This window comes from Ursus americanus, chromosome 12 (genome assembly GCF_024610735.1).
Source record: "Ursus americanus isolate L20-20 chromosome 12, mUrsAme1.1.p, whole genome shotgun sequence".
Lineage (NCBI taxonomy): Eukaryota > Metazoa > Chordata > Mammalia > Carnivora > Ursidae > Ursus > Ursus americanus.
In genome coordinates, this window is record NC_142138.1 from 21,364,081 (window position 1) to 21,391,664 (window position 27,584).

The 27,584-nt window shown below is 36.6% G+C and overlaps 1 protein-coding gene across 10 annotated transcripts in view; it reads left to right on the plus strand.

The window, feature by feature from the left end:
* LEPR (leptin receptor) overlaps window positions 1-27,584 on the plus strand; it is an 83,748-nt gene that overhangs the window by 1,704 nt on the left and 54,460 nt on the right. The window contains exons 2-6 of one of the 10 annotated variants that reach the window (XM_045802117.2): window positions 157-216; window positions 336-444; window positions 17,602-17,661; window positions 22,255-22,584; window positions 24,724-24,847. In XM_045802117.2, coding sequence (XP_045658073.2) covers window positions 17,622-17,661; window positions 22,255-22,584; window positions 24,724-24,847 — 494 coding nt within the window. In that variant the 5' untranslated portion in view covers window positions 157-216; window positions 336-444; window positions 17,602-17,621. Of the gene's footprint in view, window positions 1-156; window positions 17,662-20,661; window positions 20,699-22,254; window positions 22,585-24,723; window positions 24,848-27,584 lie in introns of all 10 variants that reach the window. The other 9 variants (XM_045802121.2, XM_087865973.1, XM_045802114.2 and 6 more) reach the window with 9 other exon arrangements.

A 27,584-nucleotide genomic window follows, 5' to 3' on the forward strand; every position in this document is an offset into this window, starting at 1 on the left:
GGCGGCGGGGACTCTGGGTCCCACGGGCCGGGGATCAGGAGGCTCCCGGGGCGAGGAGGGTAGGGGCGCGCGTCTGAGGGCAGCCGGCTGCACCCGGGCGCGCACCTGCCGGGTGCCACCGACGCGACGTGTTCCCCCCCCCCCCCCGCCCCCCAGCCAACTTCTTTTTCAGGTCTCCTTCCTACTTTGGAGCTGAAGGGACTGCGACGTAAACCAGTAAGCCCTGGGGCTCGGGGAAGGATTTGTTGGTTTGGCTGACAAGAGAACAAACTTGAGCTGCAGGGGTGGTTTAAATCCGAGCTTCTCTTTTTCCCCCTCTCCCCTTCTCCCCAAAGAAATGTGAAAAACAAAATAACGAACCCAATCGCAACCAAAGCACTTATTTAAAGGGATTCGTAGAGGTGAGAAAAATAGACCTAACTGAGGAACCACTGGAAACCCCAGGTATGGTGAAGCCGCCTAAGAAACTAGTTGTTGTCAGCGCAATTTCTAGGACTTGGGTTTGCAAACAGGTGAGCTGGCTCCGATAAGTCTGTAAGAGTTCCTTCTATTGAGGGCCTGCCTGGAGTGTCCTCTGTTAACATGTATTTCCATAAGTATTAAAGTATATTGAAAGAAATGCGCTTTCAGAGCTCTGGATTTGGAGTCAGAATATCTGGATTTCGGCATGATTGACCATTTATTATCCGTGACAGCTGTGGTGAGCTTAACCTCTCTGCGCCTCATTTTCCTCATCTGTCGAATTAGAGGGTTGGATTCTGGGGACCTTTTAATAATATTTAGGATGTTTCCCAGCTTAAAAATGTGTGATTCTGTAACTCTTTAACATGTTGCAAACATTGCTAGGTTCATAATTTCATGAAACTTTAAAAATTTATTTTGATCTTGGCATTTTGCTTGTATGCCTTTATGACTTGTGTCTTTAGGGTTTTCCAACCAAAAATTAAAGAGAAAAACACTTACAAACGAGTTCAGAAATGTATAATTTATATGTGAATATTTAGATCATGTCTCACTCTGCCTTAAGGAATGATGTTCAACTTTCAGCCATTATTCGCAACACTGCAACGAAAACACACAGCTTCAGCACAGCACTTTTTCTCAGCATTGTATATTTGGAGGGAATAAAAATTGTTTTGGAGGAAAATGAAAATTGTACCCTCCTATCAGTTACTAATCTTGACCAACACATGTTACTTTTTAGCATAGTTGTGTGCAGAATATTAAAAAAAAAATGGTTTCAGACCATGTCAAAGCCTCTCTGAAATTAAGCTCAAAAGCAGAGATGCCAATTTTAGGAATGCATTTTACTTGTCTTGGAATGAAGCCCAGAAAACATCAGAGGTTAACTAAACAGATAAAACAGAAATTAGGAATTGACCCCCACAAAAAGTAGTACAAGAAGGGTGTGCCCCAAAGGGTCCGTGAACCTTTTATTTATTTTTGATAAAAAACAAACAACAAACAACTGTTGGCTTGTTGGCAGACAGAGGATGTTAGAGTGGCTTTTGTTGTTACTTATAATTTAAAATTATTTGAGACATAGTCATCAGTAGTTAGGATAGGTTTTAGAAGTGTTTCTGGCTCTCCTTGGTGGCTTTGATATAAAGTAAAATAGTGCGTTCCCACCCAGCATGTGCTGTGTGTGTAGTTTGGGAGAGTGGAGTGGATTCCAAGTACAGAACTTGTTTCTGATCACACTCCCTCATTTCCACGGCCTTTCCCGCTTTGGGCTAGAAGTGTCCTTACTCATTCAGGCATTTATCTTGCCTCACATTCTCTGGTGAAGTAGGTGATCATCTCCTTTGAAACAGATGCTCAAGGAGTTAAGTAAATTGGTTGGTGAATGCACAGAGAATAGGAGAACTCAAATACCCTACCTTCTAGGTGCTTATTGGAAAACAATAGATGAATCTGACTGTTCGATTCATTCATGGCTTGGGAGAGTCACCACGGTTAGCTGAAGCTCTGTTCCTCTTTCGTAATGAATGTACCAAGAAAAAACAGTCATGTTTTCACACTTAGATCACTATTATATAATCAAATAGTTTTTGTTTGTGAAGTGCAATCTCTTTGGGGGCCTTGGAAATAAAATTTAAAATATCCAGGAAAAAAAAAAGAATTGTCTTGGCCGACACTGTACTTCATTTTTCATACTGAGAACCAAGCACACATACTAAAAAAACATCCTGTGGAGTTAAAAATGAAGAAAAGGGCTTATAGTCTCCTCTAATTCTTAAGATTTTATGTGATTTACAAATTCCGCTTTTAATTAAAACAGAAAGGCACAAATGTTCACCTACTGGCCAGACCTCATACATGTAACCTTTTGGAGTTTCAATTCAAATTTGGTCTGCTTATAATTTGGAATATTCCTTCTCACATACTTTTTATTAAAACTTTTTGTGATGCAAAAGTTTTTTCCACGCACATGATCTTACTAATCTTTAATTTTTTTTAACCCTTTGAGCATATATGTATGACATATGGAGAGAGAAGAGGTATATATAACAAATGTGTTGGTTGACAAATAATAATAGCAAATGATTATAACACAAGTATAAGGTAAATACCCTATTGTTCACCACACCAATAAGAAGACATGACAATACCTAGAAACCTCTTGCTTGTTCCTTCTTGATCACAAGCTTAGTTTTACCTTAAAAAAATGTTATATGAACTTAAGAGGCATTCTTTCATAGATTCTCTTGCATTATGTGTTTGTGAGATGACTTTCTTCGCTCCCCTTGAAAACTTTGAGTTGTTTGTGTTCCCTTCTGCAGTGCATCTCTTCACATTATGTCTTTGTTTGTTTGTTTTTAAGATTTTATTTATTTGAGAGAGAGAGAGAGCAGGAGTGGGGTGGGGAAGAGGGGCAGATAGAGAAGCAGGCTCCATACTGAGCAGGGAGCCCAATGTGGGGCTCGATCACATGACCCTGAGATCAGGACCTGAGCGGAAGGCAGACACTTAACCCACTGAGCCACCCAGGCGCCCCTGCATTATCTCTTAAACCCATTCCTGTTAATCTTTTGTTTTCAGTACTCTGCCAAAACTACCCCTGTTCTGGTCACCAATGACATCACCTTTCTTAAATCCGGTAGTTCGTTGTCAGTGTTGGTTTTACTTTACCTATTGGTAGCATTGTCATGGTCATCACTGTCTGCTCAGTGTAATCCTTCCTTGCTGACTTCCAGGATACCAAGCATGCTTGGTTTCCCTCCTTCTTCACTGGCTGTTCCTGTCTCCTTTGCTGGTCAGGAGCTTCTCTGAGAGGTTTTACCCTTTGAATGCCTTAAGGTTTAGTCCTTGGGAGCTCTTTTCTCCCTACACTCTGATGATTTCATGCAATCTCTCTACTTTTTTCTCTTTGATCTTTACAATTGTGTACTGACGAGTCCAAAATGATATAGCTCAAGCCTTGACTTCTCTCTCTGCCCTCAGACCTCTCTATCAGCTGCCTACTCAACATTTCCATTTGGATGTCCAGTAGACATCTCCAGTTCTACATACTCCAAACAGAATCTTCTTCTTGCCCAAGTCTACTCTATCTGCCGTCTTCTTTACTACCAGCCACCCTTTCAGTTTCTCTGGCCCCAAACCTTGGAGTCATCTTAGTTTCTCCCATTCCCTCATACCTGAGCTGTAGTATGTCAGGAAATCCTCTTTGCTCTCTCTTCAGAGTCAATTGAGAATATAATTACTTCTGATCGCCTCCATGACTGCCACCCTGGTCTGAGCTGCCATTATATCCCACATGAATTATTGCAAGGACCTCCTAACCGGTCTCCCTGCCTTTATCCTTTGCCCTCTGTAATCTATTCTCAAAACTGCAGTCAGAGCTCTCCTTTTACTGCATGTGTCAAGTCATGTCATCTTTCTCCTTCAAAGGCTCCAATGTCATTCTAGTTCATATGGACTAAAACCCAAAGTTCTTAGGACCACTTGCAAGACCCTACTGGTCTTTTTCTCCTCTCTACCTATCTGATCTCATTGCCTACTGTTCTTCTCACTGGTCTTACTATTCCTTGACTATATCAGAGACCACCTTTGTGTTTCAGTTTCCTCTGCCTGGAATACAATTGGAATGTTCAAATACTTCCTTTTCCATGAAGCCTACTCTGATTGTCACATTTAAAATTACACATCCTCTTACCTTGCAGTACACTTTTTTCCCTTTCCTTCACTTTTCTGCATAGTACTTATCACCTTTTAAAGTACTATATGACTTCTCATATATTATTTTTTCCTCTCTTATTTCTATTAGAATATAAACTCTATGAGAATGATTTTTTTTTTCTATTTTGCTCACTACTGTATCCCCAGTACCTGAAATAGGGCCTAGCACGTAAGAGCTGCTCAGTAATTTTTTGTTGATTGAAGGTTGTTGCTGACAGTGGCTGTTGTTTATTTTCATTGGTGTATATATTTCACTATAGTCATATGTAATATCTTATTGTTTACTGATTCTGATTCTCAATAATCAGGTCATTTCCATTCCTCCCTACCTTCCTCCTTCTCTTCTTCCTTCCTTCCTACCTACTTCCATCCCCTCCCTCTCTTCCTCTCTCACTTTCTTTCTTTTTTCCCCTAACTTCCTTCCTTCCTTCTACCTTCCCTTCTTTCTCTTTCCTTCTCTTCCCTTCCTTTCTTTTCCTTTCCTTTCCTTTTTTTCTTTCTGTACCATAAATAAACCAACTATGATTCTTCTTCTACAAGTGTCATAGTTCACACATGCAGGAGTTTCTTAAGAGTATAAAACTACTAGTCAAATTACTAGATAACAGGGTTTGCAGATAGTAGCTTTGTTAGATAATGCCACATTTTTTCACTATGTGTCTACAAATTTATGTCCCTGCTTTCATGCTCTACATTTTCGTCAAAACTTAGTATTATCAAAACATTTAATTTTTGTCCATCTGGTGGGTATGTGTTGTTATCTCACTATTGTTTGTTTCTTAAAATACTAGTGAGGTTGAGCCTGGTATCTGTAGGTTACACTGTAGTAACAAATGGTCTTCAAATCTCATTGACTTGATGCAATAAAGCTTTATTTCTCATTCATGCAAAGTTTCGTATGGATTAAAGCACCTTTCAGGGCAACTGTCCTTAGTAACCCAGAGGTCTACATTCAGGGAATGTCCATCATTCTGTAGTTGTACAATCTACAACACAGGCCTTTCCCAGGTGGTATGGGAAGAAGAGCGTGGATAATCATGAGCTAACTTTAATTACCTTTACCTGGAAGTGACATGAATTGTTGCCACTCACATTTTAGGAGCAATGTGGTACGCTTAACTTCAAGGAGGTGGGGAAGGTTAATCTTCTTTGGTGCTAAAAGGAAAATAAATCTGGGAATACTGGTGAGCAGCAATTTATTGGTTACCTATTGCTATATAACAAATTACCCCACAATTTAATGGCTTAAAACAACAAATATTCATTATTTCAAATATCAAGAGTTAATATATTCATAGGTGTGTTTCTGGGCCCTGTATTTCTCATTTTGGTCTCTATATTTTTGCCCATATCACATTGTTGTAATTACTGAAGATTTAAATTAAATTTTGCATCTGGTAAGTGTGGTAGCTAATCCCCTCACTTTGTGCAATTTTCTCAAGAGTGCAATAGCGTTCCTTGGCCCTTTGCCTTTCCATATACATGTTTTTGAATCAGTGTGTCAAGTTCAGTGAAATTTGTTAGGAATTTAATGGAGGTTGTGTTGAGATTGTTTTGAGTCTATAAATAATTAAAAGGAAATTGGTATCTTTTAAATATTCGGTCCTAGAATCCATGATTGTTTCCCAATGTATTAGGTCTTCTCTGATATAAGAAATGTAAATGTTGTTTAAAATTTTCCTTAGGAGTTTTTGGATAAATTGTTGTTAGAAGTTATCCAAGGATATCATAGGAATTGCACATTTTATCACAGGAATTACATATTTTAAAATTTATTTTAAACAATATCTTTAGAAAAATTCATTTTTCTGTTTGTTGATACCATATAGAAATACACTTGGTATTTAAACATATTTTCAAAATAATAGCTTCATTGGATAGTAATTCACATAACATTCATCTTTTTATGGTATGTAACTCACTGGTTTTTAGTACATTAACAGATTTATGCAAATTTATACATCAACACTATCTAATTTGAGAACATTTTTATCACTCTTCAAAGAAACTCTGTGCCCATTAGCATTCATTTCCCAATCCTCCTCCTCCCGTGCCTCAAAACCACTGATTTACTTTCTGTGTTTATGGATTTGCCTATTCTGGATATTTCATGTACATAAAACCATGGGGCCTTTAGTGGCCAAATCCTTCCACTTACCATGTTTTCAAGGTTCATCTATGCTATAGCATGGATCAGTGCTTCATTCTTTTTTTATAGCCAAATAATATTCCATTATATGTGTATACTACTTTTTGTTTATTCATTCATCAGTTGATGGACATTTGGGTAAGTTTCCACTTTTTGGCTATTATGAATAATGCTGCTACTAACATTTGTGTATGATGTTTTTATGTGAATGTATGTTTTTATCTTTTTTGGGTATATACCTATGAGCAGAATTGCTGAGACACATGGTAACACTGTGTTTAACATTTAAAGATCTGCCAAACTGCATTCCAAAGCAGCTTTCATCGCTTTACATTCCCCCAGCAGTGTGACCCTTAAATCTACATTGCCAACACGCCAAGCTTAAAAAGATGTGATTAATGCCAGTACATCATTTTCAAGTAAATTTTAGTAAGTATTCATAAGAAATATTAGACACAGCAGTGCTGGATATGTAGTGAAAATTACTGTCAAATTTAAGTGCCACGTACTTGGGAGTTTAAAATCTTTTTCAGAATTGTGAACACTTAATATGTTTAAGGGAAACTATGAGAAACTTTTGTGGATATTGATTCTCACTGAATCAAAGTCAGCAAATCACGTATTCTATAAAATTAGTAGGGTACGTTTTTCCCACTTACACAATTTTATGGTACCAAATAAATTCTCCCCAAAAGTGAATACACTCCACATTAAGTTAGTGCAGAGAGCGTGTGCCTGGCCAGTGTAGTCTTTCAGTGATCTGCTCAGATGGGCGAGAGCTGTGGCCCTGCCAAGTGCAGCATGAAGACTTGCTGAGGAGAGCACAGAGCTGTGGGGAGCCACTGCCTGCGGGACAGGTGGATGATCTCGAAGAGAGTTGTGTATTGGAATCACATGAGAGTACTGTGAACTAGCAAAAGAAAATGACCTAACTAGAGATTCTCTTAAGGGGCATTGTGATATTAATTTTAAAAGTCTTTGCCAATTAGTGGGGAAAAAATTCAAAAACAATACAGATGTGCAAATGTGTATACATATGGGTAAAACAGTGAATGAGAAAGAGAAAGAGAAGAAGTTGGGGGCAGGGAGAGAGGCTTTACTCCTAGGCCAATAGTCTCTGTAAGGTGTATGGGAACATATACATGTTTTATCTGTTTGTACTAGAGAATAGCTAAAGATCTGAAACAAACAGAGATTCTCAGGAGCTTCTATAATGGTATTATAATGGGCTTTAAAAGTGTGAACTCATGTTTAAGAACAGCTGCTACCAAATATTTGTTTTGTGAAGGCATAGGACAACTTAGTTTTTCTGAGAATCAGATTTTCTCATTTTACTTTGTCCAGCAGCTGTTATTCGGGTGTCTAACCCTATGAAAATTGAGAAACCGTGAACATGAGACAGTTGAACAATTAGATTTCTGTATGCATCAACAAAATTTATGAACCAAGCTGGTCAGTGTTTAGGAGCTAAAAGAGAAAATAAATTATAAACAGACATAGATAAGCACACACACTCTATCAACAGAGAGAAAACATACTGACACATACGTAATAAGCACCCAATAATTGTAGTTGCTGTCATGTTATTAAGATGTTATCTCTTAGAATTATGACATACTTATCATATTAGACCTACCCAGGAGGTAGCTGGCTATTTCTCTAGTGACCTGGGTGCCTTGTGGTAACACTGCTAGTCACAGGTTTGATTTGAGGGAGAGAAGGTTTTTGCATAGAACGAACAGGATGTAAAAAATATTCTTTCTATAAAAAGCAATCTTCTGGGCAAGTGGCTTCTTGGTCTTTTGATTCCAAATTTGCAAGTCAGTTCTCACACAGGAGTTCTTATTGTCTTTTATTGATATTCTTTGGCCAGTCTTTGTTTTTACTGACCATAGGTTCTGTGGGAATCTCTTGTATAATACTGAAAATATGCTTTCTCTGCCTTCCCATTCTTCAAGGGGGCAGTTAACTTGTTACTCTTTTATGGTATCTGTTATGATTTCCCCAAACTCAACATATCTCTCTGATTTCTCCTAATTACCGTCTTTCTAGGTAGTTGTAATTCTTTAAATCTAGACATCGTGGATTTTTAAGATGTGCTGCCATTTTTATACCTCCAAGAAAGAAAAGGCTCTGCGTATTTAACTGATTTACAATGCTTTCTCATCCTTTAGAATTTTTGTATTCTTATATCTACTGGAAGAGCTCTTTTAGACTTAATTAAATAAAGATTTTTGTTTAAATCTTATTGCTCTCATAAGGAAAATATAAATCAAAGAAATTGGTTAAGGAATTCTTTTTCATATTCAGAATCAGTTTTTTTTTAATTGCTTTTCAGCTCAGTGCTGTTGATGTCAATATTTTTCCAAACACTAACATGTTCTGGGTTATCAAGAATACTTGTGATACCGCACTTCATAAAAGAATGCTTCACTGTTGTTTCTAAGATTTTCTACCGGTGTGGTCCATTTTGCTGGTACTTTATATGATCTTCCCAGAAGATGTCAACATAAGGTTTTCAGACAACACTCAGGACTCCTTTTCCTTCCTCAAATGGTCTTTAAATAGTTTGTTGACCGAAGTATTGATGGGTTAAAATTGTCCAGTCTGTCATGAGGGAAGCGCCCCAGTTCGTCTGTATGCAATCAATGACAACTCGATCACAGCTGCTACTAGGCTATCGGTAATTGTGAGATGACATCGATTTTAACAAAGATCTTGATGTCAGAGGTGTTAACATATTGTGAACCTTAAAACAGAAGAAATACAACACTACTCTCTTCTTTCGTATTCCTCAGAGTTCAACTAAAAATTGACATCTGGGAACCTTTCCTTGGCCCCTAGGACTCTGTTAGTAGCTATTTTCTCTGAAATCTCATAACCCTCTATTTCGTTAAAAGGACTCAGTAATCATTTTACATGAAAATAATCCACACACATGGTTAACCTACTGCTATCAAAAAACTCTTGTTCCCTGCCCCACTACCCTCACCGTGCCAGTGCTGACCTTGGGAACAACTAACTTGAACCATTTCTGGTTTTGGTTTTTAGGTCCGTGGCTTCCTCTGAAAGGCTGGATAATATGCCTATACTGACTTCTTTTCTTTTCATTTATCAGCCATAAACAGATACTGTAGTAGAACAGAATTTAGTTTACTAGTTTTGCGTTCTTTCTTTCTCTGTTCCTGCATATAATTATATTAATTTTCTGAGCTTTTTAAGTGGTTACGTTTGTAATTCCCTCCACTATTTCTGTTCCATTCACTACAGACGTTCCTCTTGACTTCCTACATTATCAGGTTGGGATAGTTCACTCTTTGCCTTCCCACTATCTCTCCTTATATAATCATACCACCCAAGTTTTGAGAACTGTATAGTGAGAATATTATTAATATTTCACATTCAGTATTGTAATTAATTTAATCTTTCATTTTTGTCTATTGGTTGAACCAAAAAGTTGAAAAACAATAAATAGCATTAATGTTATTATGACTTCCTAAATACCATTCACTGCAGAATCAAGAAGTGTCCCAGGATTATATTTCATTTAATATGACTCCTTAGCCACCCAAAGGAGAATATTCCTAGAATCAAGGTTTAGGGGATTCTTCCTTCTTTCAAATGGATTCTTTAATTCTGGCACTTGGTCAGAATTATGGCATATATGGAACACCTGGCTGGCTCAGTCCATAGAGCATGTGACCTTTGATCTTGGAGTCGTAACTTCAAGCCCCACGTTAGGTATAGCGCTTACGTAAAAAAAGAATATGCCATGTTTTATTTTGGTCCATATTTAGAGCAGGACTTTCTGTAAAGGGTTTTCTAATTACCTTCCTTTTTTCTTGTTTGGAGAAGGTAGGTGGGCCTTCTTCGTTATATCTTTAATGTTTTAGGATTTTATTCATTCTCTTTATTTTTTTGGAATCCATTTCATTCTTCCTTTTGACGACCATGAACTCATATTCTTATTTGGGCTAGTGGCCTCAATTTTGGAATATGACTTCCTTTTTTCCCTTGTGCTATTCTGTGGGGTCTGTTTTCGTTCTTTGTTTTTGTCAAATTTTTGCAGCTTCAGAATCATATTACACATATTACACATTGAGTTCCTGCCTTCCTACTGGCCGTTTCCTTTCAGGGGTCGTCTGCTGTCTGGGCTGGTCATTCTCCTCAAGTCTGTGGAGCCATCAACTGGGTTGTATTCATGCTCTCCTGATCCTGAATCCCGGAATCCCTCGTTCTTGGTTTACTCCTCATTTTGCTGAAATACCTTGTAAAATTCCTTCTGAGAAAGATATTCATAGGATATAAATTTTCTAAGTCATTGTGCTATTGAAAATATATTTGCTTAGCTCTGATACTTGCTTGACTGGCTAATAGAATTTTCTACTGTAGATAATTTTCCATCAGGCATCACTAGATTTTCTTCTAGTGTTTTGGTATAAAACATTTGTTTTACAGTATTCATTGTTTCATTGTATTCATTGTTTGGTATAAAACATTTGATTCCATTCTGCTTCTCATTCCTTTAGAGATTTTCTTTCTTCTCTGAAAACCTTTCCTGTCTTCTCTTCTTTGCTCTTTTGTAATTTCTTAGTGATATTAGCAATGGATTAGCAATGGATATTTTTTCCATTCTTACTCCTTGGACTTGGTACACTTTTCTTTTTCTTTTTTTCAGTTTGAAAACTTGTGTCTCTTATCACCTCTGGAAAAGTTTTTCATATAATTTCATTGACCATTTTCTCTTTATTCTCTTTTTCTGGAAATACTAGTCATTGGTTATGGATCATTTGACTTTTTTAAAGCATTTTTTTCTCTTTTTTTCTTTTGGGGAGGAATTAATTATACAAATGTATTTTCTAACATTTCTATTGAAAAATGTTTTTGCAGCTATCCATATAATTTTCCAAAGCTCACTCTTCTGATGATGATTCCTTTGTCAGAGCAATCTTTGAATTTATGGATGCAACATCTTTTGAAATGTCCTTGAAGATCCTCATGAACATTTGCTAAAGCTATTATTTTCTACTCTGGTTTATCTACATCCCCTGTGGTAGGTTTTCTTTTCTTTTTCCTTCTTTTTACAAAATTTTTTCATTATGCTGAAGTCTTCATGTCTTAGTTCATAGCTCCATTCAACGTGGCTGTTAAGGGAAAAAATAGGGAAATGTGAATTCTGTGCATATGGGCAGTGTTTGTCAACTGCTAGGCTTTATTCTAGGCACTTGAGCAGGGAGTGGCCTTTTATGCAGAAGGTCTGTCCCCGTAGATATCAGAACATGTAAGTTCTTTACCATGTTTGTATCACGTCTATACTAAAAGCCCAGGTTCTCCTCATATAACTTGTACTTTTTAAGTCCTTTATATATAGGAGTATATGGAACAATTTTTTATTCTCTTTGGCTATTTGACATCTTTGGATATTTTTTGTCTGTGTTTGGGGATTTCCCCACCTTATAAATCCCTACTTTCCCAAGTTTCCTGTTTGCCTATATGTAGACTGTGAACTAGGCTCTAGCAGTGAGAGGCATTCATGCCAAATCTTAGATCAGAAGTGTGGGATATGGAAGAACAGATGAGCTCAGAGGAGCTCAGAGGTAGTAGGCATTGAGGTTTCAGTTATAACATACAATGTCTTAGCATGGTAGCAGAGTTATCTTTTCTAGAGCAATTTGACATGGGATTTTGGGTGAGGTTCTTGGCTGTGTGCTTCATTATCAGGTTCTCTGGCTCTCACTGAGGTTCTGTGAGGTACCCAATAATTTTAGTGATTTTTTTTCTATTTAAGCTAGCCAGAGTTGTTTCTCTTATTTGTAAACCACTCCTCTGACAATTACAGGGAGTTAGATTGGGCTGCTATGGATTGTTCATAAGAGGATTAAAGAAAGTCAGATACTACATGTACAGACCCAAGCCATCTCTTCTTTTGGCCCCATGTCACCCTGCCCTTTACCATTCAGAGCATCTCCAGGGCTTTGCTAAATAAATTTGTTTCTTCATTGATGATAGCTCCTTCCCCAAATATCCTACGTGGTCACTTCCTTCATTTTACTTCATTAGTCTTTGCTTCATCTTCCAAAAATTTGTTAAAAATCTCTCTTTTGCTGCTGGTCCCCTCTCATTCTCTGTTCTATTGGTTGATAATGATTTACTTTACTATAATTCTAAAGACATCTCAGGAGTAAGAGAAGATCAGTTTATCTGTTTACTTTGTCATCTTGAATGTGAAGTCCCATGGTACTTTACTCATATTGATATTATAGAACTTTGATATATAAAAAAGTCATAAAATGATGTTACTTGTTAAAATAAATGATGATTTTTTATTAATTTTTATATTTCTAGTCCCTTGTGTGGTAACTTATATAGTTAATAATTAAATAAGTTAATTTATATACAGATTTTTAAATTACTTTGTAGGTAAGATGCTTATTCTGACCCAACTTTGTTGACTCTATGGTACCTAAGTCTCTGAATCGTAGCTTATCCCTCTGTATTTTCAAGGAATTAATTTACAACAAGATCATGTAATTAGAGTCATATCAGGAATTAAAACACTTGAAATTAAGTTTTCAAAGTGACAAATGCTTATACCAAGATGATGGAAGGTTTTTTTTTTCTTAAAATTTAAAATAATTTAAGTCTGTAACAGTTACTTGATGGGAAGGAATAGCATGACCAATTTCTATCCTACGTGAAGAAATAGAAGTAAACATACTTACAATGACTAGGTTAGTAGAGATAGACCAGGCTATGTTTATTTTGACACTTGAAGTAATAGTGTTTTTCATTTATATTTAAATAAAATACTTAAATGGTGTTGTTTAAGTGAAAAATGGACTCCTCTCTAGCATAAAGTAAAAGCAAGAATTAGTGGCAGATGGCGCTCATTGGGTTTACTCATCAAGACAACAGAATTGTCAGAATTGCTTTTCTTACTCATCAACTTTTCTACAAACCTAGAGACTTTGTGAGATCATTGGAGCAAGTTGTAAATAATTTCCTTTTTTCCACTCAAACACGAATTGAGACTATTCTGCTTTATATTAAAGTAGAATTTGATACATAAAGATACACGAAGAATTTTCTATGATAGAAGTTAAAGTCTGATTTTCTTCTGAAAACCCATAATATGATAATTCAGGAGAATATAGATTTTTATTTTTCCTTTTGTTTGGAGTTTATAATAATAACTCAAGAGCCAGTGATGTGTTTAACATGCTTATTCTGGTGGATTGTGAAAATTGAATTACTGACTGCACATCTAGGTGTTATGGATGGATCGTTTAGATCAGTCTATGAATGAATTTTTGTATATTTTATGAAGATTTCAGACGAGATCGGGCGCATTCAGGGTGGTATGGCCGTAGACTATTTTATGATTTCAAATAAAACACATTATTTATCTTAACTGTCAACATAGAATGACTATATTCCATGGGGAATGTTAGGCAACATTATCTCAAGCTCCTCATAGCTTGATGTCTATCAGTGGCTCAGTTTATAGGAGCTATACTTACGGAGGATTGCCTGAGGAATGTGGACTCCATTTATTTATCTACATCAGGAACCCTTAATCTGGGAGCTTTGATAAATTTCAGAGAGTTTGTTAACCTCCTGAAATTATAGCCCTAATTTTGGGTGTACGTGTCTCCTCCTGGCAGGTGGTACCTTGCTCTTACCAAATTCTCAACAATATCCATATTTATTTATTTTTTAAAGGATTTTATTTCTTTGTTTTAGGGAGAGAATGAGGGGAGGGAGGGGCAGAAGAAGAGGAAGAGAGAATCCCAAGCAGACTCTGCTGTGGAGCTCGACGTGGGGCTTGATCTCACAACCCTGAGATCATGACCTGAGCCGAAATCAAGAGTCTGACGCCTAACTGACTGAGCCACTCAGGCACCCCAACAAGATCCATTTTAAAAATGGTTAAGGTGGTGCCTGGTAGCAATCAGTTTGTTCTGTGTATTTATAAGTCTGATTCTGCTTTCTGTTTGTTTATTCATTTGTTTTTTTAGGTTCCACATACAAGTGAAATCACATGGTATTTGTCTCTCTCAGTCTGACTTATTACACTTAGCAGCTATGTTGTCCATCCATGTTATCACATATGGCAAGATCTCATCCTTTTTTATGGCTGCAGAGTATTCCTGTGTGTGTGTGTGCACGTGTGCGTGTGTGTGTGCATGTGTGTGTGTGTGTATTACATCTTTGTTATCCAAGAATGCATCTTTTGAAGATTGTTGTTATTTTCTTGGTATGATGCTGCCAGCCTATTTTGAAGAATATTTCCAGAAAGATTTGTATCATGCCATTCATTCATTCATTCATTCACTCATTCATTCAGTTAATATATAGAAAGCACCTAGAAGGTGAGAGGCAGGCAAAGGATATAATGTGTGAAGGATGTAATGCTGAAAAGGAAACAGTAAAAAAAATCTCTTGGTCTAGTGGAGTTTACATTCTAGTGGCGAAAGTTAGGCAATGAGCAAGAAAAACGAGAAGTCATATTCACATTAGATAATGTGAAATAATAAAGAGGAAATTCAGCAGAACAGCAGCTATGCCACGTTGGGGTGGAGAAGGTGTTGAAATTTTAGATGGGCTAGTCAGGAAAGGCTCTGAGAAGGGGACTCGAACAAAGGAAGAGCAGTAGTTGATGAGGTCAGAGGGGCAGTCAAGATCCAGGACCTTGTAGTTCTGTGCAGGGCTCAGACTTGTACTCAGAGTGAAAAGGAGAGTACTAGTGTTTGGGGCAAGACAGACATGATCTAGACCACTCTGGCTGCTGCACTGAGAATAGACTGAACTGGGAGTAAGGGCAGCAGCAGGGAGACCAGTTAGGAGGCTCTTCTGACTGTCCAGGGAAGAGATAATGGTGGCTTAGAATAGGGTATTAGCAGTGGAGGGGCTGAGAGGCTGTTGAACTGTGAAGTTCCCGTGAAGCTCTGGTACTGTTAGGATGTTCATGAGGATGTTACCTGTTTTGGAGTTACTCAGGCAAAATTTCTTTCTGTTCTTAGTGTTGGGATTATTTGAACATTTCCTTTAAGCTGTTGGTCTCATTTTATTTTAAAAGTACTCTGAATTTATAATTGAACAATGTGATCATAAGAAAGCATAAAGGAAATTAATAGTTCATCTTTAAAAAGTGAATTTAACTTACTGGCATTTTGTATATTACACTCATTTTGGTCATCTTACCATTAGTTTTCACTTTGCTTGATTTTTTTTTCCTCACAGTTTAAAAATTTCTGCCCTTTTTTGGGCATTACTTGTGTTTTTGTAAACCTCTTTATATATTCCTTTCTGGTGCAATGTAGGCTGTATAAGTGTTTGTCTCCTTGAGTCTATATAAGGGACCACATTGCACACTCTCTTCAAGGTCGCGTCTATGCCCTGTTCATTTTTGTGATTGTTTTGCTGTTATGTAAGAGTGAAACCTGCCTGCAAGAATTCAAACCATAAGAATAGTTGGTGTTTTGCATGGAACATTAAATAAAAGAACACTTGTCTTATATAAGCAAAAACAACTGATCTGTTTGGTCATTTGACTCAGCAGATCAGTTGAGTTAAAAGTGAGTCAAATCAGTTGTTGGACTGATTATTTGCCACCAATTGGTTCTTTCAAAACACTTAGTCTAATGATGTGTTATATCTATGACACATCCTGATTATGAAACTTGCACTTGGGTTTATTTTAAGAGATATTTTGTAAAAGTTTTTATTTAAGTTCCAGTTATCTAACATACAGTGTAATACGAGTTTCAGGTATAGAATTTAGTGATTCAACACTTCCACACAACCCCTGGCGCTCATCACAAGTGCACATCTTAATCCCCATCACTTTCTTCACCTGTCCCCCCCAGCAACCGCCCCTTAGGAGAAAATTTTGTATCAGAAACAAGTATCAAAAAATTCATATAATTAGATAATAAGGAGTCCAAAGACTGAACCATTTGTTTGAACCATTTGTTTGGCAACCCTAAAGACACGTTGTGATATCAGTGTATAAAGAACCAAGCTTCTGATGAAAAACCGAGAGGCTGAAAAACAAATTTAGCAGACTGCAAAATGTTTACGCTCTTCCCTTTTCTTCCCGAGAGTTATTAAGTCATGAACTGAACAAACATGTTTTCCTGTTTACTTATCACACGGTACCAATTCTCAGATGTGACTTCTGAGACATGTTTCTCACTTCATATTTTATAATATTCTTTGTGGTAAAGCTGTGATTTCTATTTTTATTTTAAAATCTCTCAGTATCATGGGAAGCTCTGGAAGGGATTGTAGAGCTCATCCATCCCGGGGAATTTGTATGCAGGGAACCTGAGGTCTAGAGTGTTGAAGTCCCAGGTCCTACTGCTGATTCGTCGAAGAGTCTAGATTGGCATTCAAGACTCCTGACACCTAATTCAGAGCTTTTCACGTCAGATTAACTTTGTTTAGTGAACTGAATCCCCAATTTTTGAGATAACAAAAGACACTGGAACAACAAAAGCCTTTAGGCTTTCATAACAAATCGAAGCCCAATATATTAAAATTATGCTGCCATTCTAATTCATGATGTTCTAGTACAAGTAATCTTACTCATGATGTATTTCAAATTGGGTAGACTTCATGGGAAAGCTTCTCTCTTGAAGTCATCCTATCATTTGGCTATATTAAGCCATCAACCTTTCCTTAGATTACTCTGGTAACTCTCCAATGTGAGTATTACTGCATCCGCAAGTAAACATGGGGGTGGTTCCAAAAGCATACAGGGAAATTTCCTCCTCTTTACTGGAAATAAATATACAGTCATTTCCTGTGCTATAACTGTTTGGCTTTGTAGTATCACAGTAAATATAAAGGCTTTAGAAAATAAGAGAAATTTAAGAACTGAGTATGAAAAAATTTAATGTTAGTTTATACATATTGAATCAACCTTATGAACACTTGTTTAATTAAAAATTTGGTCTTAGCCTATAATGGCTGTCCCGGTTTTTCATGGCATAAACGAACATTAAAAATTTTTGAACATGCCATATTGAATATGTGGCTTATATTTTAACTGTGTAAAATGGCATGTGCACGGGAATGAATTTATAATGTCTAGCTATACTTTAATGTGAGATACTTCTCTGATATTGATGCAGAGTATTATAGAGGATTAAAATTTAAAGACTTATTCATAATTCTTTTCCTTTTATATTTCCCAGACAGCTTGTATAGATGTCAGGTGTTTTTGTGTACTGTACGTGTGTGTTTGTTTTAGATGTACTGTTTTTCAGGTCTACTTCTCTGAAGTAAGATGACTTGTCAAAAATTCTCTGTGGCTTTGTTACATTGGGGTAAGTAATTTGCTTTTTAAATGTCCATATGTAAGAGATTTTGTCCTTAGAGATGCTGTTTCTTTTGTTGGCTAGCAGAATTTCCCCTGTCTGGAGTTAGGAATTCTCATACTCGTGATTAAAAATATAAACCAAACCGAAGTGTAAGTGTGAAAATGAAAACCCTTTCCAGTCTCCTGGGAAAAACCTGATGTGTAGCTTTCCGGAACTATAACACAAACACACACAATTCATATCTATGGCTGCAAAAATAGAATTGGATATACCTATTGTTCTGTGTTTTTCTTTTTCTGCTTAATAGTTTTTCAATTTATCATGACAACTTTTTTTTTTACTGAGTACTTACTGATATGCTTATTCATTGAATGGTTGCATAACAACGAACTTATGAGTATACCTTAAATTATTAACTGATTTGCCCAATTCCCCATTGATAGACATTTTTTTATCTGTAACAAATAATGCTGCATTGAAATCCGTATATGTATATCTTTGTATACTTGGGAGAATATTCCTGTTGATTAATTATTAAAGAGGAATTTCTATGCTAAATAGTATGTGCATTTAAAAATTTGGTAGGTACTGTGAAATCTTCTCCCCAAAGCTTTGTAGCATTTGCGGTACCAACACAAATATAGGAATGCTAGCCCATTGCATTTCTGTCAAAGATGTATATTATCCTTCTACCTTTTTGCTCTGTCAGATAAGGAAAACATGACATCTCATTTCAGTTGTATTTACTTGACTCTTTGTGAGGTTGAGCCCTGTTTATTGACCATTTATATTTCTTATGCAATTTTCTAAATCATGTACTTTGACCATTTTGTTGCTGGATTTTATCTTCATGAGTTTTTGAAATTTTAAAATGTCACTGATATTTAGTACTATATTAGTCAGGGTTCTCCAGAAAAAGAACCAGGAGGATTTATAGAGAGAGAGAAAGAGATTTATTATAAAGACTTGGCTCACAAGATGGTGGAGGTTGGGAAGTCCCATGATCTGCAGTTGGTAGGCTGGAGAGCCAGGAGAGCTGACGGGGGAAGTTCCAGTCTGGCTACTGCAGGCTTGAGACCCAAGAAGAGCTGATGTTTCAGTTTGAGTCCAAAGGAAGGAAAAGACTGATGTCAGGCAGGGAGTAGGAGTTCCCTCTAAGTCACGCTTTTTGTTCTATTCAGGTCTCCAATTGATCCATAAGGCCCGTCCACATTAGGGAGGGCAATCTGCTTTTCTCATTTTACTGATTCAAATGTTAAATTTATCCAGAACATCTTCACAGACATGCCCAAACTACTGTTTGACCAAATGACTGAGCACCCCATGAACCTAGACAAGTTGATCCATAACCTTAATCATCACAAACCCTTAACAATTTATTATGTTTTGCAAATTTTATCTTCCTGCCCATTGTTTGCTATTTAACTTTGTTTTCTTTTATAGTACAGAAAATTTATTTATGCACACCAACACCCTTATACATGTGTAGAAACAAGATATGGTGACACTTGAATGTTTTAATTTTAATTTAGTAAATGTTGCATTATTAAATTATAAATGTATATATATATCAGGTGGTAGTCAAAACTTCAATGCTCTGTATCAAGGAGCAGTTTACTTGGCGATAATATGTAAAATATATTGCTATGACACAAAATAATGGATTTATTCTCAAATGGAAGGGAGCTGTCATTTTAAATGCTATCCCACGTTATAACTCCAGTAGACAATGACAAGTGTAATGTTATAAGGGGATATTATCAAGGGATGGTGTTTACGTTGAAAATTTCCATCTTGAATACCACCAGAAGAAGAATTAAGTGTATACTAGTCTTCCCCCTCCCCATTGCAGGAATATCCTCAAGAGAAAAGTTACAGATGATTTTTTTAATGTCGATATTTTAACTGCTGTGAACCATAGCATGCTTCTGTTTGAAGTTAGTCACACATTGCCAATGACTTTTTTACAAGATTTTATTGATTGATTTGAGAGAGAGAGAGAAAGAGCATGAGTGGGAGAGAGAGGAGGGCCCGAGGGAGAGGGAGAAGCAGACTCTCCACTGAGCAGAGAGCCGGAGGCCTGACTCCATCCCAGGACCTGGAGATCATGACTTGAGCAGAAAGCAGACACTTAAGCAACTGAGCCACCCAGGCGCCCCATCAATGACTGGAGCATACTATTCCCTCACTTGTTTCTCACTGCATTCTAGAGATATTTTGATTAAAAAAACCACACAAATCATCTAATTTAGGCTGTGTTCCAAGTTTTTAAAAATTAAAGTCAGGGTGGGGTGCCTGGGTGGCTCAGTTGGTTAAGCGTCTACCTTCAGCTCAGGTTATGATCCCAGAGTCAAGGGATCGAGCCTTGCATCAGACTTCTTGCTGAGCAAGGACGCTGCTCCTTTTTTCTTTCTTTTTTTTTTAAAGATTTTATTTATTTATTTGACAGAGACAGCGAGAGAGAGGGAACACAAGCAGGGGGCATGGGAGTGGGAGAAGCAGGTGTCCTGCTGAGCAGGGAGCCCGATGTGGGGCTCAATCCCAGGACCCTGGGATCATGACCTGAGCCAAAGGCAGACGCTTAACGACGGAGCCGCCCAGGCGCTCCAAGGAGACTGCTTCTTCCCTCTCCCTCTGCCTGTCGATCCTCCTGCTTGTGCTTTTTCTGACAAGTAAATAAAATCTTAAAAAATAAAAAAAAAAATTAAAGTCAGGCTATTTTTAACAAAACCCATTTTGTCTGGCAGCCATATTGGGAGATCATCCAGCTGTCCCCTGTGTGTTCTGAGCATCTCCTTGGCTAATCCAATCTGAAGGTGCTCTTACGAGTGTCTCCACAAGCCTTCCTTGTGCATACTGTTTGTTCTCCTTGTAGCCATCTATATATTTACAGAAAATACCCATGATAACCCCACTGTTAACAGATTTCAAAAAACCTATGCCACAAGGGACTATCAAAAAGTAACAACATACTCATTCTCTCTTATATTTTCTAATTTTTATTAGGCTCCACTCAATGTGTTTCACCTTGGCTTTCCAAAAGGTTTGTTGTTTGATGAAGTTTTGTGAATCAGAAGCATTCTTGGGATGTTGTTACCATGATAACATATGCCTTCACATGCAAATTCTGCACTCCTGGCTGTTTAGGGTTCATCTGGAGGGAAAGAAATACTATTTGCAAAAGAAACATGCAAAATAGAACCATATTTTAATTAAACTGATTCAATAGTTGCTATGTCTATGATACTCATTTTTACATTTTAAATTTCAAATACTTCTTTGAGGATTTTAGGCTCATTTCAGTTCAGCCAACCAAATATTCCATGTGCAGCTAGAAAATGTGCTTTTAATTAATACCAACAAATATTCATAGTTTTGTAAAACCAAAAATATAACATATTTTTATTGACATGTGCTTATTTCAGAAACATGTTAGAAAGATGAAGTCCAAAAGAACACAATTGTAATGAGGAGTCACTTTTGGTGATGTTATGATACCTCATTGTTATCAGTATGGGCAAAATAATATTAGTCGTGTTAGTCATGTTTGCTTTAATTTTTGCATCTGATACATTTTTATGTTAGTTCATTTTTATGGAAAAGTTTAGAAATCAAACTTTAACAGTCATTACCTATATATTGTTTAGATATTTTTACATATATTACTTTTATAATTTAAAACAACATTTTTGGGGGAATGGATTTTTAAAAAATTGCTATTTTCTTACATTTTTACATTTACCCTAATTCTTCAAAATTCCCATTCCATGCAAATCCATGCAGAATTCTCAGAATTCTCATTCTGCGTTGGTTTGTATGTGAGATAACACAGCTATCGAATTATATGAATAGCTTGCAAAAGAAAGAATTATTGAGAATTAATTATTATTTTATTTTCAAGCAATTACTTATTAAAAAACAAGTACCACTTTTGAGAATTTTGGGGGTATGAGATTATGTAATTACTCTTAATTTTTATATGTCTAAAAAGTGAGAATTGTCTTTAATCAGCAATGGAATTTTCCTGTCATTATACATTGATCCTTGGAGAGTACATTGAAGACATGTCTTCGACAATGTCATCTATCTGAGGATCATGGGTAGATTCAAGAGATCATCCAGCTGTCTTAATGCTGAAGACAAACCCTTTCTAAAAACACTTGTAGTGCTAACATTTTGGTATTATTTTCTTTAAGAAATATTAAAACAGCATTTTAATATTTGTTTATATAACTGCACATGCAGATATTTCTAACTTATACTGGAAGTTCATTAAAATAATTTTTTTAGAAAAAGTAATTGAAATCTTTAGCTATAATTTGTTTCATTAAAATAAAATATAGAAGGCTGCTTAATGAGGAAAATGAAGCATGAATTTCCAAAAAGAGGAGCTAAAAGGTGAAGTTGTCTCACTAAATTAATGTACCCTTCCAAGTATCACACATTGTATAATGGAAGCACAGAGCTCTGCATTAGGCACAGATTGAGCACGTAGAAAGTTAAATAACTGACCACTACATGGTTTAACCTTAGAGACTTCCTATTTATGTCTTAGTCAAAATGATTGTTTTTCTGTGTGTCTTTTTAATATCCTAACAGAATTTATTTATTTGACAACTGCCTTTAACTTGGCATATCCGATTACTCCCTGGAGATTTAAGCTGTCTTGCATGACACCAAACACAACCTATGACTTCCTCTTGCCAACTGGAATCTCAAAGAACACTTCCAATTTGAATGAACATAATGAGGCGGTTGTCGAAGCTAAATTGAATTCGAGTACTACCTACTTCTCTAACTTATCTTCCAAAACAACTTTCCACTGTTGCTTTTGGAGCAAGGAAGAGAAAAACTGTTCTGTACATGCAGACAACATTGAAGGGAAGGCATTTATTTCAACAGTGAATTCTTTAGTTTTTCAACAAATAGGTAAGTATATTAATGTTCTAAGCATTACCTATTAACTGTTTTAAACAAAATGTTTTCATTCTCTGAAACGTGTATGAAATAGATGTAATATGGATGGGATTCTTAACATGTATCATCATTTTATATTAGTAATAAGATTATGATTCATGTGACCAAACTAATGAGCTCCCCATTATTTTATATCTTATAAAAATGGAATGAGGGAACACTTTTTACCTATAAATCCATTTCTTGTAATCTTCTAAATTTATTTTAAAATAGAAAAAGCACACCTTATTTTGTTGAATAGGTAAAATACTCAAAATATTTAACTGTTGGGGGTGCTTGGGTGGCTCAGTCGGTTAAGTGTCTGCCTTCCGCTCAAGTCATGATCTCAGGGTACTGGGATTGAGCCCGGTCAGGCTCCCTGCTCAGTGGGGAGTCTGCTTCTCCCTCTCCCTCTGCCTTTCCCCCACCCCCGGCTCATGATCTCTGTCTGTCTCTCTGTCTCTAATAAATAAATAAAATCTTTAGAAAATAGTCATCTGTTGAATTAGTTAAATTTTAAAACACTTATGAATAATATTTGTTCAAGCAAGGAATCTCTCTGTAGCCAATTATATATTTTAAATCAAGGGGTGTTTTGTTGTTTAAGTATAATGCATACTGAGTGTGGCTAGGGTAGTTAGTAATTCTGCATCTGGAAATCAAAAACCACAAAACTATTTCCAAGGCTTCTGGAGAAGCCAACAGAGCAGCGTCAATTGATTCAGTAATACAAAGAGACCTACAGTATGAAAATAGAGGCACACATAAGTATAGCACTCCTATAAGGGGTTAATCAGAATTTCTCATTCTCAACATTATTAACATTTTGGGCCAGACAATTCTTGGTTATGGGGGGCTGTTCTGTGCCTTGTAGGATGTCTAGCAACGTCCCTGGCTTCTGCCTACTAGGTGCAAGTAGCTCCTTCCCCAAAACATATCTCCAAACATTGCCAGATGCCCTTGAGGGCCAAATTGCCCCTGGTTGAGCATCACTGATTAAATGGAAGAAACATTCCAGTTTATTGAAATCAGCTTAGGAATAAGAATAAAGCATAAATATACAATAAAATCAGAGTTTTAAAACAAGTTAGTAGTAATAACGCTCTAGTGTCTCCAAATGAGTATATGGCCATTAATTAATAAAATTCATTTAATTTTAAATGAGGCATTCTTTTTTTAATTTGTAGGGGAACTTAAGTGAGCCATTTGGCAATTATTAAATATACCAAGAATGAACTTAATAAGGCAGGGTCTTTGTGATGAGCTTTGAAATGATCAAAAAATGTTAGTACTTTCTTCGGTTTTCAAGAAGAATGATTATGATGCTGTAGATTTAAATATTACACATAAATAAAACTTGCATAACTAGTCACTTCTTAGTGAGTTTAACTAAAATTGTTAGGTTAAGTGGTAGTTACTGAGGATTTCAACTGATTATTCTACCAGGCATGCTGTTTACATCATAAGGGCTCAACAGTGTTGTAAAACCCGTACCAGCTAGAAATCCATCAGGTTTGGGGAAATAGGTTAGCATTGTCTTAGGTTAGCCATTATTTGTAGTTGTTGCTATTCTTGCTTTCAAATTACAAATCACCAATAATTTATTACCAGGTGAGTTTTTCAGTGCACGGTGAAGTATACTTGCATCAGTTGTATTTGGGGCCTATAATATTACAACAACAAGAATTTAAGACATGAATCATAGTTCACATGTGAATCACTGTGCTTTTATTGCTGAAGCAGACACATAAATACTGCTCTGCATTTGCTCGTGCCCTGATATTGAATATTTTCTTTTCTCTGGGAAAGCGAGTATGAACTGAGCTAGGTGACTTTTGAGATCTTTTGTCCTACTTAAATAGTTCAAGATTAAAAAAAAAAAAAAAAAGAGTTTGAGAATTTAACTCTCTTACTTTACCTAAAAGGAAACTGGGGGCCTCAGGGGCTAGGGGACTTGGGCAGATACATACCGCTGGTTAGAGCTAGTTCTCTTTCTCTCAGAATAGGTAATGGAAGTTGTATCAGAACACTGGTAAATTTAATTTAGTTCTTCTCTTTCACTGAGTTGTTCAGAATGTTTTTCAGATGTAATGCAGTTTATTTTTAATTCAGGTGCAAACTGGAACATACAGTGCTGGATGAAAGAGGACTTGAAATTATTCATCTGTTATATGGAGTCATTATTTAAGAATCCTTTCAAGACTTATGACCTTAAGGTCCATCTTTTATATGTTCTGTAAGTACCAAATAAATTAATTTGGAAATTTCTACAACACAATGTTTTTTTAATGCAAGAGTTTCCATATACAGGAGTGGATTATGAAGACTTTCCTCTCCCTACATTTCCTTTTGTATGTATGTACGTTTCTGAGGGCAGTTTTATAGATTTTTCATGCAATAGTCATCTTTATTAGGGTTCCTCCTTGCTCCTCCCGTTGATGAAGGTAGCAAGACGCTGCGGTTGTGGATGGCATATATCCTGAAAGAAGGACGAACTCAGTTCAAGGGTCTTAGATAACTTGAGTGGAGGGGAAAAACTTGTTATACATTTCTCTTTCATGTAAATTTTTTTCTCCTAATTGATCATTCTATTAGCTTAAAAATATAAGTGCTCAATATTTATTTGAGAGCTAAAATGGTGGTTTTAAATAGCTGTGCACTTATAATCTCAGCTAAGACATCATTCAAATTTTCTAATAACTCCAGTGGTAATACATATCATTTCTATGTGAATTTTTAGCTCTTTAAAATTTTTTTCTGATTTGTTCTTTTCTGTGATGCTTAAGGAGAAAGAGACTGATTTCCTTCAGTTCTGTGGTTTTTGAGATCATACCATTGAGGGGTGATGTGCTAGGAACTGTCTATATAAGCATGACTCAAGATAGAAAGAAGAGGGGCGCCTGGGTGGCACAGCGGTTAAGCGTCTGCCTTGGGCTCAGGGCGTGATCCCGGCGTTATGGGATCGAGCCCCACATCAGGCTCCTCTGCTGGGAGCCTGCTTCTTCCTCTCCTACTCCCCCTGCTTGTGTTCCCTTTCTCACTGGCTGTCTCTATCTCTGTCAAATAAATAAATAAAATCTTTAAAAAAAAAAAAGATAGAAAGTAGAATGGTGGTTACCAGGGACTAGGGTTGGAAGTCATGGGGAGTTATTGTTTAAATATGTACAGAGTTTCAGATTGGGAAGGTGAGAAGAGTTCTGAAGCTGGATGGTGGTGATGATTACCCAACAATGTGAATAGACTACTGTCACTGAACTGTACACCAAAATGGTAAATTTTATGTCATGTATATTTTAAATAAAATAATTATATTAATTATATATTTAAAATAATCGTATTTTAAATGAAAACAATTTATTTTTTAAAATTTAAATTCAATTAGCCAACATATAGTACATCCTTATAAATTAAAATAATTTAAAAAAAAGAAACTTAAAAATGTAAAAAAAAAAAAGAGTTATGATCTCTGTCTTGGAGGCATTGCAGGCTCATGGTTGGGGCGGAGATGCACATGGCTTCAGTTTTAGTGGTTACTTTTGTATGTTGGGTAGGTACATGAAACCATGGCAGCACAAGATTGTTGTGGAAGCCTTAGGGGGGATGTCAAGTGCAGCTGAATTCTAGATGACTCTGGAAGCCCCTGCTAGCCCCTCTTCTTTGTGCAATTCTCATTAGGGCCAAGGTCCTGAATGGGACTGTCTGATTGGTGAGAATGTGCTCCTAGCTGCCAATGTTTGAGCTGTACGAAATGTTAGATTTTTCAGACAAATGCTGGGCAGCGAGGAAACCTAGATACATGTTCACAACAGAAATGACTGAGCCATAGATCTCTAGAGGCCCACAAAGTAACTGAGGTTGTAAAGTGGGAAAGGTTGGAGTAATAATTGGTAATGCATAGCCAGGAGTGGACATTTAAAGGGCAAGGAAGAATGAGCTTGTTTCTGGTCTGTAGATAATGACCCAGCAGGGAGAGAAAGGTTGAAGATATGGTAGAAGGGGACCCGTTGAGGATCTATGACAGGGAGTGAATATTTAAATAAGTTCCAGGAAAAGAGCACAGATGGAAGGTTGGTCTTAAAATGAAGGAGGCTCACTTCAGCTTTGAGTAATGAGAAAGAAAGGAAGCACTCTTTTGGATGGAGATATATTTGAAGTTTGGAGCAGAAAATTTCCTGCTTTATTGAGCAAAATAGATTTTTAGCTCAGAGAAAAAAATTCATTTGCAATGTAGCACATTCCTACGGTGACCTAAATATTTTGGATGGTGATCAGAAATTCTCTGGGTGCCTATTCAGGAGAATTGCAGACATTATCAGTGAGCTAGGGCAGTGTGCTTAGTGTTAATGCTCTGTGACTATGTGTAAGGATTTAAATTTTCTTATGTATAGGTTATAGTTATGTCTTGAGGTCCGCATTTTCAGAAAAAGATAAACATGAATATATCAGAACATTACAAAATTGCATAGTAACTTAGCTACATCTGAGAATTTTCACTTCAGTTCACTCAGCCAAGTAGCCATTGGTCTAGTCATCTAAATTGTCAGACCCAGAAAAATGAGAAAATTATGATAAATTAACTAGATTTTTCAACTTGTTCATATGATGAATTTAGCAGATTCTTTTGAACTGCTTTTATTATTTATTTTATTTTATTTTTATTTTTAGAGAGGGAGAGAGAAAAGGTGGGGGAGGGACAGTGGGAGAGGGAGAGAGAATCTTAAGCAGGCTCCATGCCCAGCACGGAGCCCAACTCAGGGCACCATCTCATGACCCTGAGGTCATGACCTGAGCTGAAATCAGGAGTTGGGTGCTTAACTGACTGAGCCACCCAGGCGCCCTGACCTGCTTTTATTTTGAACTCAGGTTTCTAAAAATATCAGTATAGGAAAACTTATCATAATTGCGTGCAATTTTGGAGGTTTTTTTCTTTTTTTCCCCACATTAATTGTCCTCTCCTTTATATAATTTGGTTA